The sequence below is a fragment of the Ranitomeya variabilis genome, chromosome 4 (assembly GCF_051348905.1).
Source record: "Ranitomeya variabilis isolate aRanVar5 chromosome 4, aRanVar5.hap1, whole genome shotgun sequence".
NCBI lineage: Eukaryota > Metazoa > Chordata > Amphibia > Anura > Dendrobatidae > Ranitomeya > Ranitomeya variabilis.
Genome location: NC_135235.1, coordinates 683,876,810 through 683,896,456, shown reverse-complemented (window position 1 = coordinate 683,896,456; position 19,647 = coordinate 683,876,810). Strand labels below are relative to the sequence as shown.

At 43.9% G+C, this 19,647-nt stretch overlaps 1 protein-coding gene across 3 annotated transcripts in view; it reads left to right on the top strand.

Annotated features, from left to right (window-relative positions):
* LOC143767589 (uncharacterized) overlaps window positions 1–16,986 on the top strand; it is a 70,620-nt gene extending 53,634 nt beyond the window's left edge. For all 3 annotated transcript variants that reach the window (XM_077256002.1, XM_077256003.1, XM_077256001.1), the window contains one exon: window positions 6,107–16,986. In XM_077256002.1, coding sequence (XP_077112117.1) covers window positions 6,107–8,136 — 2,030 coding nt within the window. In that variant the 3' untranslated portion in view covers window positions 8,137–16,986. The remainder of the gene's footprint in view (window positions 1–6,106) is intronic.
* Window positions 16,987–19,647: the final 2,661 nt, after the last annotated feature.

Here is a 19,647-nt window from a genome sequence, read left to right as displayed (position 1 = left end):
TCGTGTTGGGGATTTGGTCTGGTTGTCTTCTCGTCACGTTCCTATGAAGGTTTCTTCTCCTAAGTTCAAGCCTCGTTTTATTGGTCCTGATAAGATTTCTGAAATTGTCAATCCTGTGTCTTTTCGTTTGGCCCTTCCAGCTTCTTTTTCCATCCATAATGTGTTCCATAGATCTTTGTTGCGGAGATATGTGGCGCCCATGGTTCCTTCTGTTGATCCTCCTGCTCCGGTGTTGGTTGAGGGGGAGTTGGAGTATGTGGTGGAGAAGATTTTGGATTCTCGTATTTCGAGGCGGAAGCTTCAGTACCTGGTTAAGTGGAAGGGTTATGGCCAGGAGGATAATTCTTGGGTCGTTGCCTCCGATGTCCATGCTGCCGATTTGGTTCATGCCTTTCACTTGGCTCGTCCTGATCGGCCTGGGGGCTCTGGTGAGGGTTCGGTGACCCCTCCTCAAGGGGGGGGGGTACTGTTGTGAATTCCGTTCTTAGGCCCCCTCTGGTGGCTTTGAGTGGAACTGCTGATCTTTGAGGTTTCCCTTCTCAGCTGCACTCACTTATTGTTCTGCTGGCTTTCCTATTTAACTTTGCTCATGTCGTTAGTTCATGCCAGCTGTCAATGTCTTAGGACTGGTTCTGATCTCTCTTGGATTTCTCAGATGGTCTGTCCATTCCAGCAGAAGCTAAGTTCCTGCTAAGTTGTTTTTTGTGTCCAATTGCGTTGGAGGTTATTTCTCAGCGCCTGCTATTTTTCTTGTCCAGCTTGCTATTATGATATTTCCTTGCTAGCTGGAAGCTCTGGGGGTGCAGAGTTGCCCCTCCACACCGTGAGTCGGTGTGGAGGTCTTTTTGTATACTCTGCGTGGAATTTGTTAGTGTTTTGTACTGACCGCACAGTTCCCTTTCCTATTCTGTCTATCTAGTGTAGATTTGGGCCTCCTTTGCTAAAATCTGTTTCATTTCTGCATTTGTCACTTCCCTCTTAACTCACAGTCAATATATGTGGGGGGCTGCCTTTCCTTTGGGGAAATTCTCTGAGGCAAGGTAGTTTTCTATTTTCCATCTTTAAGGGGTAGTTAGCTCTTAGGCCGTGAAGAGGCGTCTAGGGAGAGTTAGGAACGCTCCACGGCTATTTCTAGTGTTGGTGTTAGGATTAGGGATTGCGGTCAGTAGAGTTACCACCTCCCCAGAGCTTGTCTATGATTTTGGTTTTAACCACCATGTCATTTCTGTGTGCACCTAACCACCAGGTCATTTCTGTGTGCACCTAACCACTAGGTCATTTCTGTGTGCACCTTACCACCAGGTCATAACAGCTAGCAGCAGGGCAGACCAGGACCTCCAAGGCGTAGAGAACCAGTTCATGCCACGTGTCCAGCTTGGATACCCAATAATTTAAAGGCACAGAGGAATCCCGGAGGACGTTTGTACGATCTGCAAGGTAATCCCTCAGCATCTTCCCAAACATTGCGCTACTTGTGCCAGCACGTCTTGCCTCTGCGGCGGCACGATGGGAGGGTCTGAGAAAGCTGTCCTAGAACTTTGCCATTGTTCCCCCTGCCTGAGTTGGATTGTACTTCTGTCTCTCTCGCTTGGACTCCTTGGTAGTACAACATACTGTGACATCCGCTGCCAGCGTTCTCAGATAGGAATTATTTAAGTAATTCCGCTACTAGGACCCCCTGGTACCGCAAAATTTTAGTACACTTATCTGCCTCTGGAAGAAGAGATTGAAAGTTCTCTTTGTAGCGTGGGTCACCAACCAGTAATTAGTGTCTCCGAAAATTTTATTAATGCAAGGGTCACAGGAAACGCAGCGCAACATAGCAGTCTGGCACGCATGGCTGACTAACAGGTGAAACTTCCGTGTCCTCAACCAACAGGATGAATGACCATGCTGTCCTCATCCTGCTCCTCCCAGTCCTCAGGCCATCCACGCTGAACATACGGTATGACAGCTGTGCTTGTGGTACCGTCTATAGCGCATGAAAGTAGCTCCTGTTCTTCCTCCTCCTCCTCATTGTCTACCAATCCACGTTGGGTGACATGAGGCTGGGCTGAGTGTAATATCCCTGTATGGTTCCTTACTCCATGTCCTCGTGCTCTGCCTGCAATGCATCCTCTTTAATTGTGAGCAGAGAGGTTTTCAGAATGCAGAGAAGCGGGATGGTGATGCTAATTATGGCGTCAAAGCCGCTCACCATCTTGGTGCAGTCCTCAAAGTTTTGGAGGATGGTACATATGTCTGACATCCATGTCCACTCCTGAGGTCTTGTGTGGAGTCTGAACTGAATATCGACAGCCTTGTTGATGCTGGTAGTCAACAACTACTCTCTTCTGCTCACAAATCCTTTCCAACATATGCAGTGTAGAGTTCCACACATCACACACCAGTCGGTGAGCCGGAAACTGCACACCCTGCTGAAGCACGTCAAGGGTGGCTGAAGGTGTAGCTAACTTTCTAAAATGGGCAGACAGACGGCATACTTTCACTAGCAGATCCAGCAGCTCCAGGTAGCTTTTCAGAAAATGTTGAACCACGAGGTTAAGCACATGGGCCAGGCAATGTACGTGTGTGAGCTCACCTTGCCTCAGAGCCGCCACCAGGTTCCGGCCATTGTCACACACGACCATGCCTGGCTGTCGGTTCAGCGGTGTCATCCAAATATCTGACTGCTCTTTCAGCGCTGTCCACAACTCTTCAGCATTGTGCGGTTTGTCACCTAAGCAGATTAGCTTCAGCACAGCCTGTTGCTGCTTGGCTGAAAAAGTGCTTCCAGCTTCTGACTGATGTGTTCGTTTCAGAGATGGAGGCTGAAGAGGAGTAGGAGGAGGAGTTGCAGGAGCTGTAGACTGTGGGGGAAACCCTTATTGACGTAGGGCCCGATATCCTTGGCGTGGGGAGGATGTGTTCCATCCCAAGGTCCGACTGGGTCCCAGCTTCCACTATGTTAACCCAGTGTGCCGTCGGTGAGATGTACCATCCCTGCCCACAAGAACTTGTCCACGTGGCAGTGGTTAGGTGGACTTTCCCAGTAACAGCTTTGTTGAGGGCACGGGTAATGTTGTGGGACACATGCTGGTGTAATGCTGGTATGGCACACCAGGAGACATGTGGCGACTGGGGACCGAGTACCTTGGAAAGGCCACCGCTTTCAGGTTGTGGAAAGCTTCCGTCTCAATGAGTCTAAAGGGCAACATTTCGAGCGCAAGCAGACGAGAAATGTTAGAATTTAGTACTGTGGCTTGTGGGCGTTGGCTGGGTATTTCCCCTTGTGTTCCAGTGACTGGGGTATAGACAACTGAAGGCTGCCCTGGGACAAGGACGTGGATGGGATTGATGATGGTGCTGGTTGACTGTGGGCAACATCAGGTGCAGGACCCGAGGCATCTTTACAGGTACGGTGAACTGGGGATTGGCTTGTATGCAAAACAGTGGAAGAAGCAGTGGTGTCACCTGCAGACAGTGTTCCTGGAACCTGGGGTTCGGCCCACAAAGTCGGGTGCTTTGGTGCCATCTCCTGTTTGGGGTTATCGGCAGAGTCTTTAAAAAAATAACCTGACTCTGGAAGATCTAACAGTTGGAATGGCAACTTCCGTCATGTTGGTGTTACGGGGAACGGATGCACGCCTTCTGTCTATGGCCACCACACTGCTTCTTCCTGCCTGTTGGGGTGATATGCCTCCTTCCCCATGTGTGCTGCTGTCCTCGCTCTGCATGTCGTTCTGCCAGGTTGGGTCAGATACTTTAGTCATCCTCCACATCTGCACCCTGCTCCTCCTCCTGACTTTCTGGCAATTGTCTCATCGTCCACCTCTTGTGACACTTTCCCACCATCGCCTTCGTGTGACCGTGGCTGTTTAAATCTTTAGGCATCGCTACATGCGATCTCATGTGGCCCCACTTCAAATTGACCGGCCGAGAGTCCGGAATCTTTAAAGGGTAAACTGATCAGCTCTTTGGAGTGTCCAAGTGCGGGATCATTTGTCTCAGGGCACTCGGCATGATGGTAGGAAGGAAGATCAGGGTGGTTAATATCCGGTCCTCACTCACGGCTACTCATACTTGACCGTGTGGAAGACGTGGTGGTGGCTTAGTGACTGGAAGCATTATTCGGTATCCAACCAACAATCATTTCACAATGCTGTGGCTTCAATAGTGGTGTGCTGCGGTCCCCTAGAAAGTAGGACAGGAAGGTCGAGCGCGAAGATGTGGCTCTTTGTTGTTCACTTTCAGCTGGGCCTCATCCTCTGCGTTCACCATCAGCATCACGGCCACTTCCCCGTCCCTTGCCCCTTGCCTTGCCCATTTTAAATGGACTACTAAAATATTTGAAAAGCTCAATACAAATAATTTTTCTCCAAATAAATCCATGTGATCAGTATGCCTGAAAAGCAAGTATTTGTCAGGCATCCAGATGTAGCAGAGCTGGGCTCGTCTAGACTGTGTGCACATACAACACACAACATACAACATTGAACATACAACATGCACCATGCGACATACAACATGCGACCTACATGTTACGACATTTGACATGCAAAACATAGAACATTGACCATGCGACGTGCACCATGCGACGTGCACCGTGCGACGTGCACCGTGCGACGTGCACCGTGCGACGTGCACCATGCGACATGCACCATGCGACGTGCGACATGCACCGTGCGACGTACAACATGCGACATACAACATGCAACATACATGTTACATACATTTGACATGCACAACATGCAACATTGAACATGCGACATACATCATGCAACATGCGATGTACAACATGCGACATACGACATGCACAATGCGACATACAACATGCGACATGACATACGCGACATAACATACGCGACATGACATACGCGACATACCGCATGCGACATACCACATGCCACATGCGACATACGACATCCGTTGATATGTATATGTATAGGGTATGTGGAGGAAATGTTAACTGGCAATACAACTAAAATTGTAATTGCAAGATTGTTTATTGCAAGGAAACTGATTGCAAAATATTGGGTTAGAGAGGAGCCTCCGTCCGGACGCGAATTCATTGCTCAAAAGAGCCACATAATTGAATTTGAGAAAAGTATTTACACCAGGAGAGACGGCTGGATTTATTCTCTTCATTATGGCAGCCGTGGTTGGATAGGATTAATTAATGTTATACCAGTATAGAGTACAACTTTTGGTAAACTGGAACTCTGGTTGATATTGTCAACTATGGATGAATTATTGTTTCCACCTGATATGGTCTCCATGGGGGGGGGGGGTAATTTACTGTAAAACATAAAATGAGTATGAACATGTGATCTGTTGTGAATATCATGGTTAATAGAAATTTATCTGATTAAAAAAGGTGTGGTGCTTTCCAGTTGTCTAAAACAGGGAGCAGATTACTGCAGCTGACAGCACACATGCCCATACTGCCAGACTGGATGGTACTACAGATGACAGGCTCCCTAATCTTAGTGGCTGGATAGAGCCTGCACTGCCAACAGCTTCTGGTTCCAACCCCATCTCTTACCAGCATCGCCTGCAGAATGAGTAAGCCGCGTCTGGTGTCCAAAGCAGACATTGCAGGAGCAGATACCAGAGGAGATGGGAAACACCATTTGCAGAATCCCTAATATGACAAAATTTGCAGAATCCCTAATATGACAAAATTGCAGAAAACCAGAGCGGATGAAATCCCTTTAAAGTGACTCCATTTTGTAAATTATAACCCTCAATGAATTAATCTATAGGAATGGTGACTATTTTGACTCCATTGGCAGTTTCCAGATATTAGCACGCACAGTGGATGTTGGAAAATGAAAATTGCAAATATCCCAAGTTATTACCCAACACATAGTTCCCAGATTGTGCTCCAGGAGATACACATGCCGTAAAATAAGTGGTTTCTTCTCCTATAGTGATGCCAAAAGCATGGATGCTTAATGTGGTTTGAGCACAGTCTAGTTAACTGTAAACTGTCATTGTCTTGGTGAATAATTAAATAATTTTGCATAACTTTCCATTTTTACAGACCATTTAAGTAGAAATGTTCAAAAATATAGAATTCAAGGATATTTTATTCTAAAATAATAATTGGTTTTATTCTTGGCAGATGACCGTACCAGGAGATCAGCAGGACAGCTGACATCTTCAATGTTTAAATCAGATGATCTTGAGATCCCACAGGATACAATTGAAGTGAATGCCATTACTCCAGATACACCACCATCCCATCACCGCAAAGATCTGTCATCTGATCTTTTGGAAAAGGTCCTGTCTTCTGATTCATTACCTACTACTATGGAAAATCAAAGTCACAAAATAAGCATTAAAAAAGGAACTGCTCCTAAAGCAATGAAGACATCTTCATTATCAGAATATGGAAATAGTTTTCCCCTAATACAGTCCTTTCTCAAACAACAAAACCTTCACAAAGCAAACAATGTATTTTCTTGTTCCAAGTGTGGGAGAGGTTTTAACCAGAAATCAGATTTTGTCAGTCACCGGAGAATTCACACAGGGGAGAAGCCATTTTCATGTTCAGAATGTGGAAAATGTTTTATTCGGAAAGCGCAGCTTGTTCCCCACCAAAGAACTCACACAGGAGAGAAGCCTTTTTCCTGTTCAGAATGTGGGAAATGTTTTACCAGGAAAGCGACTCTTGATAGCCACCAGAAAACCCACACAGGGGAGAAGCCTTTTTCATGTTCAGAATGTGGGAAATGTTTTAACAGGAAAACGACTCTTGATAGCCACCAGAAAACCCACACAGGGGAGAAGCCTTTTTCATGTTCAGAATGTGGGAAATGTTTTAACAGGAAAGCGAATCTTGTTAGCCACCAGAAAACCCACACAGGAGAGAAGCCTTTTTCATGTTCAGAATGTGGGAAATGTTTTAACAGGAAAGGGAATCTTGTTAGCCACCAGAACACCCACCCAGGGGAGAAGCCTTTTTCATGTTCAGAATGTGGGAAATGTTTTAACCACAAAGCGCATCTTGTTACCCATCAAAAAACTCACACAGGAGATAAGCCTTTTTCATGTTCAGAATGTGGGAAATGTTTTAACAGGAAAGCGAATCTTGTTAGCCACCAGAAAACCCACACAGGGGAGAAGCCTTTTTCCTGTTCAGAATGTGGGAAATGTTTTAACCACAAAGTGAATCTTGTTAGGCACCAGAAAACCCACACAGGAGAGAAGCCTTTTTCATGTTCAGAATGTGGGAAATGTTTTACAGAAAAAAAAGTTCTTATCAGACACCATAGATCTCATACAGGGGAGAAGCCTTTTTCCTGTTCAGAATGTGGGAAATGTTTTAACAGGAAAGCGACTCTTGATAGCCACCAGAAAACCAACATACGGGAGAAGCCTTTTTCCTGTTCAGAATGTGGGAAATGTTTTAACCAGAAAGCAAATCTTGTTACCCACCAAAGAACTCACACAGGGGAGAAGCCTTTTTCATGTTCAGAATGTGGGAAATGTTTTACAGAAAAAAAAGTTCTTATCAGACACCATAGATCTCACACAGGGGAGAAGCCTTTTTCATGTTCAGAATGTGGGAAATGTTTTACAGAAAAAAAAGTTCTTATCAGACACCATAGATCTCACACAGGGGAGAAGCCTTTTTCCTGTTCAGAATGTGGGAAATGTTTTAACCACAAAGTGAATCTTGTTAGGCACCAGAGAACCCACACAGGGGAGAAGCCTTTTTCCTGTTCAGAATGTGGGAAATGTTTTCTAGATAAATCAGTTCTTGTCAGACATCATAGATCTCACACAGGGGAGAAGCCTTTTTCCTGTTCAGAGTGTGGGAAATGTTTTAACCAGAAATCGAATCTTGTTAGCCACCAGAAAACCCACACAGGGGAGAAGCCTTTTTCCTGTTTAGAATGTGGGAAATGTTTTCTAGATAAATCAGTTCTTTTCAGACATCATAGATCTCACACAGGGGAGAAGTCTTTTTCATGTTCAGAATGTGGGAAATGTTTTAACCACAAAGTGAATCTTGTTAGCCACCAGAAAACCCACACAGGAGAGAAGCCTTTTTCATGTTCAGAATGTGGGAAATGTTTTAACAGGAAAGCGACTCTTGATAGCCACCAGAAAACCCACACAGGGAAGAAGCCATTTTCATGTTCATAATGCGGAAAATGTTTTGTGAAGAAACAATCTTTCTAGCCAACAAAGAATTCACACAGGAGGGAGTGGCGGTGTAGTGGAGCTGAGAGGACATGTCCAGACAGAGCTCCTATAATCATGTCACAATCCTGACTTTGTTAAAGTGAGTTTACCTGCAAGCAGTGTAGTTCCCTGGGCTCTTGGAGGTCTCCGGCTCCTGGAGAAGTGCGGTCCGCGACTCTGGTGTGTCGGGTTCTGATTAAACTCTCATGGGACATAAGGCCTGTGGAGGAAGGTGGACATTTTCTACTGTGCGCTTGGGTGGCAGGAGGCATGGAGCTGTGGACTTTGCTCCTGGAGGGACTGACGGAGCAGTGCGGCTATATCCTGGAGGTACCTGAGGGGGAAGCATGGTGTGAGCTCTGAGAAATGAGCTCAGCGCTCCCTTATTGATAATATAGCTGGTTCGTCGGTTCCCGCCATTTCAAGGGTCTCTGGACTCTTGTTGCCATCCCTGCAGATGCTGCAGGTCATTCTGCTACACAGGACTTGTGCAACAGTTTCAGATTTGCCATAAAACCCAGCACTCTACCTTACTAAATACTTGGAGCTGTTTGCACTCCTCTGTATTAATGTGCCTAGACAAGTATATGTATACTTTATAATAATACTGCTGCATCTGGAAGTAGAGAAACAGGGAACTCTATAAATACAAGTTTTCTCAACTTGCTATACTTTATATTTGTTAACCATGAATCATTTAAAATGGTCAGGGATGGCAAACAAACTAAGAGTTTGCAAGGATTGATCCATCTGATAATGCATGATCTCTCAGGAATAATCCATCACATGCTAAGACTGCGGATCAGTGTAAAAAACGCATTTCTGATAGTGAGAAGATGGTGACCAATAGGATCTAACTCTTAAACAGTCATCCAAACAGTTAATGCAAGCCATATCTTTACCTAGAATATCCCTGACCGGAAAAATAGAGGATGTGCACTCTGAAGTAGGGCAAGATTTGCAAGCCATGGGGAGGCGCTTTACAGAAGTTGAATCAAGATTATCACACTTGGAGGACAATCTTACACCTATAGAGACTAAATTGACAAAAGAGGCTGGCTCCATAAATGCCTGGAAGCAAAAGGCAGATGATCTGGAAAATAGACTGTGCCGGAATAACATTCGAATCATTGGATTACCGGAGCGTTCGGAAGGCCAGCAGCATGAGCAATTCCTTGAAGGTTGGCTAAAGGATACTTTGGGAGATGAATTCTCCTCCACATTTTCTGTGGAAAGGGCTCATAGGGTCCCTATAAAATCTCTTCCTGCAGGCAGTCTACCTAGACTCCGTCTCCTCAGTAGTAAAGACAGAGATGCTATTATATGCATGGCACGACAAAAGAGTCCTATTAAGTTCAATAATGCCACGATTTCAATATTCCTTGATTTCTCTATGGAACTCTAGAAACAACAGGCACAGTTTATGGAGATCAAGAAGCAGCTCAGAAGAAAGAATGTTCTATCTTCAATGATCTATTCAGCTCGACTCCGAATTGTCCATGAGGGTTCTTCCATATTTTTTTACGGATCCAGCGGAGGCAGCTGAGTGGTTCCGATCCCATATGGGATCTCATGAAAAAAAGTCCTGATATGCTTGCAGCTAATTTGGAACTCTCCTAACAATTGTATGATTTGAGCTTTTTCCACTAGCGTCCAGTTGAACAGCAATACCGGACACTGTGTTCAGTGAGGGTATTCCCTTGTTCAATCCATGATAGGAGCACAAGACTTGCAACTTTATTTTTGACATTTATTTTGTTCTCACTTATATCAGTTCTGTTTGTTGTTTATGTAGAAGCTGCCGCCAAGAGTCTTTATATGATGCCTGTAAATTTTACCTGTGTTATAATGTATATCATATTTGGATGAGAAAACATGGCTTCTAAAATTATATGTATGACTTGGAATGTGAGGGGTCTTAAATCTCCTCTTAAGAGAGTTAAGGTATTTTAACAGATTAAGCGTTATCACCCTCATATTGTGGCTTTGGTTGAAACGCGCCTAACCAGAGATTCAGCTCGGTGCGTACAGAAACCATGGGTGCAATGGTTCATTCACACATCCCATACTAGTTATTCAAGGGGGTATATCATTATTGATACATAGAGACGTTAGATGGGAGGTCAAGGAGGCTCAGAAAGACCCTGAGGGATGCTTTATTTTTGTACATGCATTGATAAATTCAAGTAGGTACCTTATATTGTGTGTTTTATAATCCTCCCCCAGCCAATGTCTCGGTTCTTCAAATGGCAATGAGCTTTGCTTTAAATTATCCGGATGCACACATTATATGCATGGAAGACTTTAATCTAGTCATGGACAATTGTCTTGACAGAATTAGGCTGGATGGGGGGACTTCTGTATGGACCCCTTCTCCATCTTCGTCTCAGCTAGCACTAGTCATAGAGGGTAGTGGGTGGCTAGATCTATGGAGGATGCGTCATCCTAAGGTGAAGGAATATACTTGTCACTCATCTACTAGACGCATTCTATACCGTATAGACTATATACTTGGATCCAGTAGTTTAGCTACGTGGGTAGATGACATAAAGCATGGTAATAAAGGGTTCTCGGATCACAGTCTAATTATACATAGACTTAGATTTGGCCAAATGAACCGTAACCGCACCCCCTCCCTCCCCTCTCATTTCTGCTGAAGACTTTGATCGTATCAATCTTTTTTAAGATATAGGCAGAGAAAGCTTTGGCTCACAGCACCCAATGCCCCTCTTAGCTGCTTAACCCTGCTCCTCGAAAACCAGCTTCACCATGGCAGATCAGCTCTCCACCCTCCTGTCAAGATCACACCTCACCACTTGCACGCTTGACCTGCTCCTGTCCCACCTCATCCCTAATCTTGCCACGGTCTTCATCCCAACCCTAACACCGCTCTTCTACCTCTCACTCACAACAAGTGTCTTCCTCTCATCCTTCAAACATGCCAAGATCACACCCATCCTCAAAAAGCCCTCCCTCGACCCATCCTCTGTGTCTAGCTATTGCCCGATATCTCTTCTTCCTTATGCCTTAAAATTTATGGTACAACATGTCCATCTTGAACTGTCCTCCCACCTCTCCTTCTGCTCCCTCTTTGACCGGTTACAATCTGGCTTCCGACCCCATCACTCAACTGAAACTGCCCTAACTAAAGTCACCAGTGACCTATTAACTGCCAAGAGCAAGCAACACTACTCTGTCCTCCTTCTGGACCTGTCTTCTGCCTTTGACACTGTGGACCACTCCCTTCTGCTACAGATCTTCTCATCTCTTGACATCACAGACTCGGCCCTATCCTGGATCTCGTCAGATCTGACAGACCGAACATTCAGTGTCTCCCTCCCCCACACCACCTCTTCACTCCTCCTCTTGTCTGTCGGTTTTCCTCAAGGCTCTGTTCTAGGACCCCTACTCTTCCCCAACTACACCTTCGGCCTGGGACAACTCATAGAATCCTACGGTATGCAGTATCATCCCCTACTCTGCCCTCTCTTTCAAGCCACATATCCAAGCCTTTGCCTCCTCCTGCCACCTCAAACTCAAATATATCTCCCGGATCTATGAATTCCTTGACCGTGACACCACAAAAACACTAGTGCATGCCCTTACTTACTCTCTGGCCTCCCCTCTAGCACTCTGGCACCCTTCCAATCCATCCTACACTCTGCTGCCCGACTAATATATCTGTCTCCCCACTATTAACCTGCCTCTCCCCTATGCCAAGCACTTCACTGGCATCCTATTGCCCAGAGACTCCAGTTCAAAACCTTTACAATGACGTACAAAGCCATCCACAGCCTGTCTCCATACATCTGTGACATGGTTTCCCGGCACTTACCTACACGCAACCTCCGATCCTCTCAAGATCTTCTTCTCTAATCCCCTCTCATCTCTTCCTCCCACAACCGCATCCAAGACTTCTCCCGTGCTTCCCCCATCAGACTCTCGCCTACCATAGAAACTTTCAAAAAGAACCTGAAGACTCACCTCTTCCAACAAGCCAACAGCCTGCAGTGATCCTCAACCTACTGAACTGCCGCACAACCAGCTCTACCCTCTCCTAGTGTATCCGCACCCATCCCCTGCAGACTGTGAGCCCTCGTGGGCAGGGTCCTCCCTCTTTATGTACCTGTGTGCCTTATTTTTTGCTCATGTTTAATTGTATTTGTCTATATTTGCCCCCTTTTCACATGTAAAGCGCCATGGAATAAATGACGCTATAAAAATGTATAATAATATATTGTGGAAGTTAAATCCATTCTGGCTAAAGCTAATAGGTTTGAATGATAGAACTATTGATCAATTAGATCATTTAATTTCATCCCACCCTGAACCCCAGAATATTAACCTATTTTGGGATACCCTCAAGGCGTACTTAAGAGGATTTTTATGTTTTACAATTTCTTATATTAAACGGGTAACTTCACGGGAGGATGATGAGATGGAACAGCGATTGAAGGACTCAGAAGCCGCGTACATATCTAGTCAAACTAATGAAAATAGAATTGAGTGGCTGACCTCACATAGACTATATATCAAATATATGGACACCAAATCTAAACGCAAACTATTTTTTACCCGTGAATCCTACTTTGAACTGGGGAACCAGGCAAGGCTTTTGACTCCCTTGATTGGCCTTTCTTGTCTGCTTGTTTACAGAAATATGGTTTTGGTGCTAGATTTAAAAAAATGGATTGGCGTAATGTATGTGAAACCTAAAACTCGTATAATTATAAATCCCTCTGTATCGGAATCATTTTCTCTATCTAGGGGAACACGTCAGGGATGCCACCTCACATCGGCCCTCTTTGCTCTTGCGATTGAGGCGTTGGCAATACGTATAAGGTCCTCTCCAAATATTAGGGGTATAAACATAGCAGATCATTTAAACACTATCGGCTCATATGCTGATGATATGGTGATATTTATAGATGGGACGTCACAGGTGATTACTACCATAGATACATTTAGTAAATGCTCGGGGTTATACATAAATTGGGATAAGTCTGCCTTATTGCCCCTTTCTCATAGCCAATGGTCCACCTTGATATCTTGTCTCCATTTCCTATTGTGTCTCATTTTAAATACTTAAAAATTAATATACCCAAATGCAGTGACCTTGACCTACAGCTTAATATTCCTCCACTATTGGAACTGATCAAGCTTAAATTTGGCTCTTGGAGTAAACTTCCATTATCTGTAGCCGGTCGTATAAATTTAATTAAGATGATTTTACTTCCTAAGTTTAGCTACTCCCTACAACATAGTGCTGTATTGGTTCCTAAATCCTTTTTCCCAAATTTAAATTCCATGATCACGTCTTTTATATGGGGGAAAATTAGACTTAAACTTAACTACTTTGCAGAGGTCTAAACAAACGGGAGGAGGGGCATTGCTGGACTTCTTTTTATACTATTTGTCCTGGCAGGTTAAAGCTTTTGGTAAATGGATGCCTCGGAAAGTCATCTAGTCCATGCTGCAAGGGTTGATTGCCTGTTAAGTTTCCTGGAAACAAACTTAATGTCCCTCGATTATTGCCCCTACTTCAATTAGCGCGGTCAGTTTGGAAACAAATGAAAAAAGTAATTAGCTTTAAGGACATTATAGCTGAAATGCAGCTATGGAATAATTATTTCCCAGTGTTACTAAACCACTCATCCACTGATTTCTGGATCTTACATAATGTTTCCTTGGTAAAAGATTTATATGATCATGATGTTTTAATGTCCTTTGAACAAATACAAACTAAATATAATATCCCGAGGTTCCAATTCTTTCGCATTTACGTTATATGAATACGACCCAAACTATCTCATCTCTCCCTTTAATGGGTGTCCTTAAATCACAAGGTCCCCAAGGTCTCATTTCCGTTTTATATACGTACATGTCTGTGGGAACTGACTCCGCTATAATGATAATTAAGGGGAAATGGGAAGGACTTATCTCTGATGCTTAAGGTGAAGACTCGGAGGAGATAAGGTATCCCCATCTGTTAATAATAGAATGATTCAGTTGTATATAATATATCATATCTGACTCCATTACAACTTTTTTAAATGGGTCAGCTCCAATCCTCAGAATGTTTGACATGTCATTCACTAGACGCAGATTTTATACATATGATATGGGACTGCCTCATTATTCTTTCCTACTGGAGCGCGGTAACATCGTTTCTGACATCCTTAATACAAACCCCTGGTCCTCTTAGTGCACTAGTTTGTTTATTTGGGGTGTTGGTTGAGGAGACATGGGACACTATACTAGGATTTTCCTGCGCGAGACACCTTTTCTGGCCAGGAAAGTGTTGGCATTACATTGGATGGGTGGTTCACATCCCTCTCTCAGAGCTTGGATTGAATTAGTAAATTTAGCTACACCATATGAGCGAATTCTATATCAGAATAGTAGGTGTTTAGGGAAATATGACAAGATTTGGGACAGGTGGAACTCTTCTCATCTTACTATACCAGTACGTAGCGGTCCAGTACCACCATGAATGTTATGTTTAGAATGCATCGAATTCTATTTTATGGCATCACAAGACTATTAATATTGTGTGACTATACTTGGCGGCAGGATAGTTGTAGTTTAATTAGTTATGTAGTGTCTTTTTGAGCTATATACTACTAAATATATATGGCTAAATATTGTTTTTTTGTTTATTTGCTAATTAATCTATTGTCCATAAAGCATTATATGGATTTGAGAAACTAAAATTGTGCAAACAATTAAATGTACAAATTTGCTGTTCTTTTATAACCACTTTGACAGATGCATATGTATTATTGTGGTTGTATACTAATGAGTACATTTTGATTTGTGGTTTAATAAACACATTTAGAAAATAATTCAAAAAAGGGGAGAAGCTTTTTTTATGGTCTTAATTGTTTTTACATAGTCACATACAAGTGCTTCTCACTAAATTAGAATATTATCAGAAAGTTAATTTATTTCAGTTCTTCAATGCAAAAAGTGAAACTCATATTATATAGGGTCATTACAGAGTGATCTATCTCAAGTGTTTATTTCTGTTGAATAAATCTACAGCCAATGAAAACCCAAAAGTCATTATGTCAGTAAATTAAAACAAAAACCCCTGCAATGGCTTCCTAAACATTTAAAAAAGGTCCCTTAGTCTGTTTCAGTAGCTCCACAATCATGAGGAAGACTGCTGATTGGACAGATGTCTAGAAGGCAGTCATTCCAGAAGGAAGGTAAGCCACTGTAAAATATTAGTATTTCAATAATAAAAAAATATATAGATTACTTAACATATGCAGGTTCTAACTAGCAAATAGATACTCTGGATAGTGAGGGACTGAGTTATTCTGAGGATTTTGCCCATACATCTGTTCTCTGTCTGAACTATAGGGCTTTTGTCAGAACTGGGGCTATTTGCAGATAGTAAATGGCTCTTAACCCCTTTCTGACATATGACGTACTATCCCATCGAGGTGGGGTGGGCCCATATGCCCACCGACGGGATAGTACGTCATCACTGATCAGCCGTACTCACAGGTGGAGCACGGCCGATCAGGGCCGGGTGTCAGCTGACCATCGCAGCTGACATCCGGCACTATGTGCCAGGAGCAGTTATGGACCGCTCCTGGCACATTAACCCCCAGCACACTGCGATCAAAGATGATCGCAGCGCTCCGGCGGCATAGGGAAGCATCTCGCAGGGAGGGGGCTCCCTGCGTGCTTCACTGAGTCCCTCGGAGCAATGCGATGTGATCGCTTTGCTCCGAGGGTCTCCTACCTCCTCCTCCCTGTAGGCCCGGATCCAAAATGGCCACTGGGCTGCATCCGGGTCCTGCAGGGAGGTGGCTTCCAAGCACCTGCTCAGAGCAGGCACCGGGAAGCCTCCCTGCAGTGCCTGTCAGATCGCTGATCTGACACGGTGCTCTTCAAAGTGTCAGATCAGCGATCTGTCACTTTACTGTGATGTCCCCCCTGGGGAAATGTAAAAAAAAAAATATTTACATGTGTAAAAAAATGTAAAAAAAAATCCTAAAGAAAGAAATAATAATTTTTTTTACAATATACATTTCTTTATCTAAATAAAAAATAAATAAAAGTATACATATTTATCACCACGTCCGTAACGACCTGACCTATAAAACTGTTAACCGTTAGTTAACCCCTTCAGTGAACACCGTAAAAAAGAAAAAAAACAAGGCAAAAAAATGACGCTTTATTATCATGCCCCCAAACAAAAAGTGGAATAACACACGATCAAAAAGACGGATATAAATAACCGTGGTACCGCTGAAAACGTCATCTTGTCCCGCTAAAAACGAGCCGCCATACAGCATCATTAACGAAAATATAAAAAAGTTATTGTCCTCAGAATAAAGTGATGCAAAAATAATTATTTTTTATATAAAAGTTTTTATCGTATAAAAGTGACAAAACATAAAAAAATGATATAAATTAGATATCACTGTAATCGTTCTGACCCGAAGATTACAGGACTGGACTCAAATAGAGACACCGTTATGGGTAATTAACCCCTTATTTTGTTAATGTGTGTGTGTTTCCTTGCAACAGCGCTGTACCACGAGAAATGACCTGTGTTTTTGGCTTAGGATTAATGGCATGATTATGAGCCCATGATTTGACACATGGTTCAGGTAGACATAGTTTTCAGCACTGTGTTACATTTGTCCCGGTTGGCGGCAGCTCTATATTATCACCTTTTAGGATCAATCTCTATGAATATGATAATATGATATGTAATTAAACATTGTATTTATTTATGTATATAATTTCTGTATCACGTGTATCTAAAATTAACTTCTTTTACATAAATAAATAATGGAATTTTTTTAATATATGAAAACTCTAGTTCTCCTATTTCTTTAATATTTGGTTTATAAAACACACCTTCCGCCTACTCGGTATGATGGACAAAATTTTCAGTGACCGGGGTCCTTAGTTTGCATCTCGGTTCTGGAGAGAGCTTTGTCGTCTTCTCAGCATTGAGTTGAATCTCTCTTCTGCATATCATCCCGAGACAAATGGGTTGGTAGAGAGGGCCAACCAGACCTTGGTCACATATCTGCAACATTTTCTCTCAGCCAGGCAGGATGACTGGGCATCCTTGCTACCGTGGGCAGAGTTTGCGCTGAACAATGCCGTAGCTGACTCCACTGGACAGACCCCATTCCTCCTTAACTATGTTCAGCATCCGCGGGTACCTGTGCCTATGCCGTGTCTTCCGCCGACTCCAGGGTGGCAGACTGGGCTGTGGAGGCACGGGACATTTGGGACTGCACTCAGGATGCCATTCGGTCCTCCAAGGAGAGAATGAGGTCCTCCGCCGATGCACATCGGCGCCCCGCTCCGACCTTTGCTCCTCGCGACAATACAGAAATATATTGCTTGGTCTTCCAGACCTTATCTTGACCTCCACTGTTCCTGTTAACTGTTATTTCTTAATTACATTTAGGACTGAGAAAAGGGCAACTTGAAAATGCTTTATCATCTTATATCCTCCTGCTTTGTGGGCCTCCGCCATTTTCAGAGTGCTAGGCAGCTGCTTAGAACCCATGACTGCTGTTTTTTGGCACAAGGTTAGAGGAGGCTGGATTTTTACAAAGCTGGGAAATTTACATCATCTGGCCTTTCCTAACAATGATACTGAACAAGCCGTAACCCTAACAGGTTAATTAAGGTGTGAAACCTGGGTCAAAGAAGACTGAGCACACAAATCTCCAAGCATGCCCAACTTTTTCATCTTTTCATCACCCCCTTTTCCTTTTTGTACTTTTTAAAATGTAAAAAATGTGTGTGTGTGTGTGTGTGTGTGTGTATATATATATATATATATATATTGTAGGGATTTCACTCACTCAGTTGCGACGGCTGACACTTAGGAGGCAGGTTCCAACAAAAGTTCAAAGGTTTATTGCTTCATAAACCAGTTTAGCATAAACAGGAAAAGAAATGGCCTTTAACTCAGGCAAAAGGGAAAAACAACTCCATTCCTTCAGGCTCAGTGCTGGTGCCTTAACACACTGGAGGCTAGCAGCTCCACACATATCCCCCTGTGTTAAGGATTAGCCTGTCTTATATAAAGCTAACCACACCCAGTAACCCATCACATGATTAGCCATGTGGTCTGACATCACCACAGGTCCTGAACACACATATATACATGGTAATATACAACAAAGAAATACTCTGGGCTACATTACAGCAACCAGGCACTTATGTGGCACATACCTCCCATCGACTACACACCCTTTAGCCATGCTACATACCTCCCCCCTCTGCCTAAAGCCGTGGGGCTTGGCACTTTTTCCCACTAAACAAGGGATTCTTGATAGAGCATCCGCATTACCATGCAGCTTTTCGGCCCTATGTTCCACATGGAAACTGAAGTCCTGCAGGGCTAAGAACCAACGGGTGACCCAAGCATTTCTACCCTTTGTTTCCCTCATCCATCTTAGTGGGGCATGGTCAGATATCAGTCTGAATTTACGACCCAGCAGATAGTACCGTAACGTGTCCACCGCCCACTTTATGGCCAAACACTCTTTCTCAACGACTGAGTAGTTCTTTTCAGACGAGGACAACTTCCTACTCAGATAGAGGACAGGATGCTCCTCCCCATGTAGCTCTTGGGAAAGGACTGCTCCCACCCTGACATCTGAGGCATCTGTCTGAAGAATAAACTCTTTTTTTGAAGTTTGGGGCCATCAGAACGGGTTGCTTACACAAAGCCTCTTTCATTTCTTGGAAGGCTGACTGTTTCTTCGGACCACTTAACCATTACTGATTTTGTCCCTTTTAGCAGGTCAGTCAGAGGCGCAGCCATCGTGGCGAAGTTTGGGATGAACCTCCTGTAATATCCCACGATTCCCAGGAAGGCTTTAACTTGCTTCTTGGAAACTGGTTTTGGCCATGTTTGAATTGCCTCCACTTTACTGATTTGGGGTTTTATTTCTCCACGACCCACTATGTATCCAAGGTACTTAGCTTCTTCTTTACCCAAGGCACACTTCCTCGGGTTTATTGTAAATCAGGCCTCTCTTATAGCATCAAACACCGCTTGGACCTTTTCCAGATGACTCTCCCAGTCCAGGCTAAAGATGACGATATCATCCAGGTACGCAGCAGCGTATGCCTTATGGGGGGCAAGGATTCTATCCATAGCCCTCTGGAAGGTCGCCGGAGCTCCCTGTAGGCCAAACGGCATCCGGACATACTGGAAACATCCATCTGGTGTAGAAAACGCCATCTTCTCCTTGGCTTCCTGTGCCATGGGGATCTGCCAATACCCCTTCGTCAAATCCAAGGTGGTTATGTACCTGGCGGGCCCAAGCCTTTCGATGAGCTCATCAACGCGGGGCATGGGATAAGCGTCAAACTTGGAGACCTCATTCAACTTCCGATAGTCGTTGCAAAACCTCCACTCTCCATCAGGTTTTGGGACCAGGACAATTGGGCTCGACCAACCGCTCTTGGATT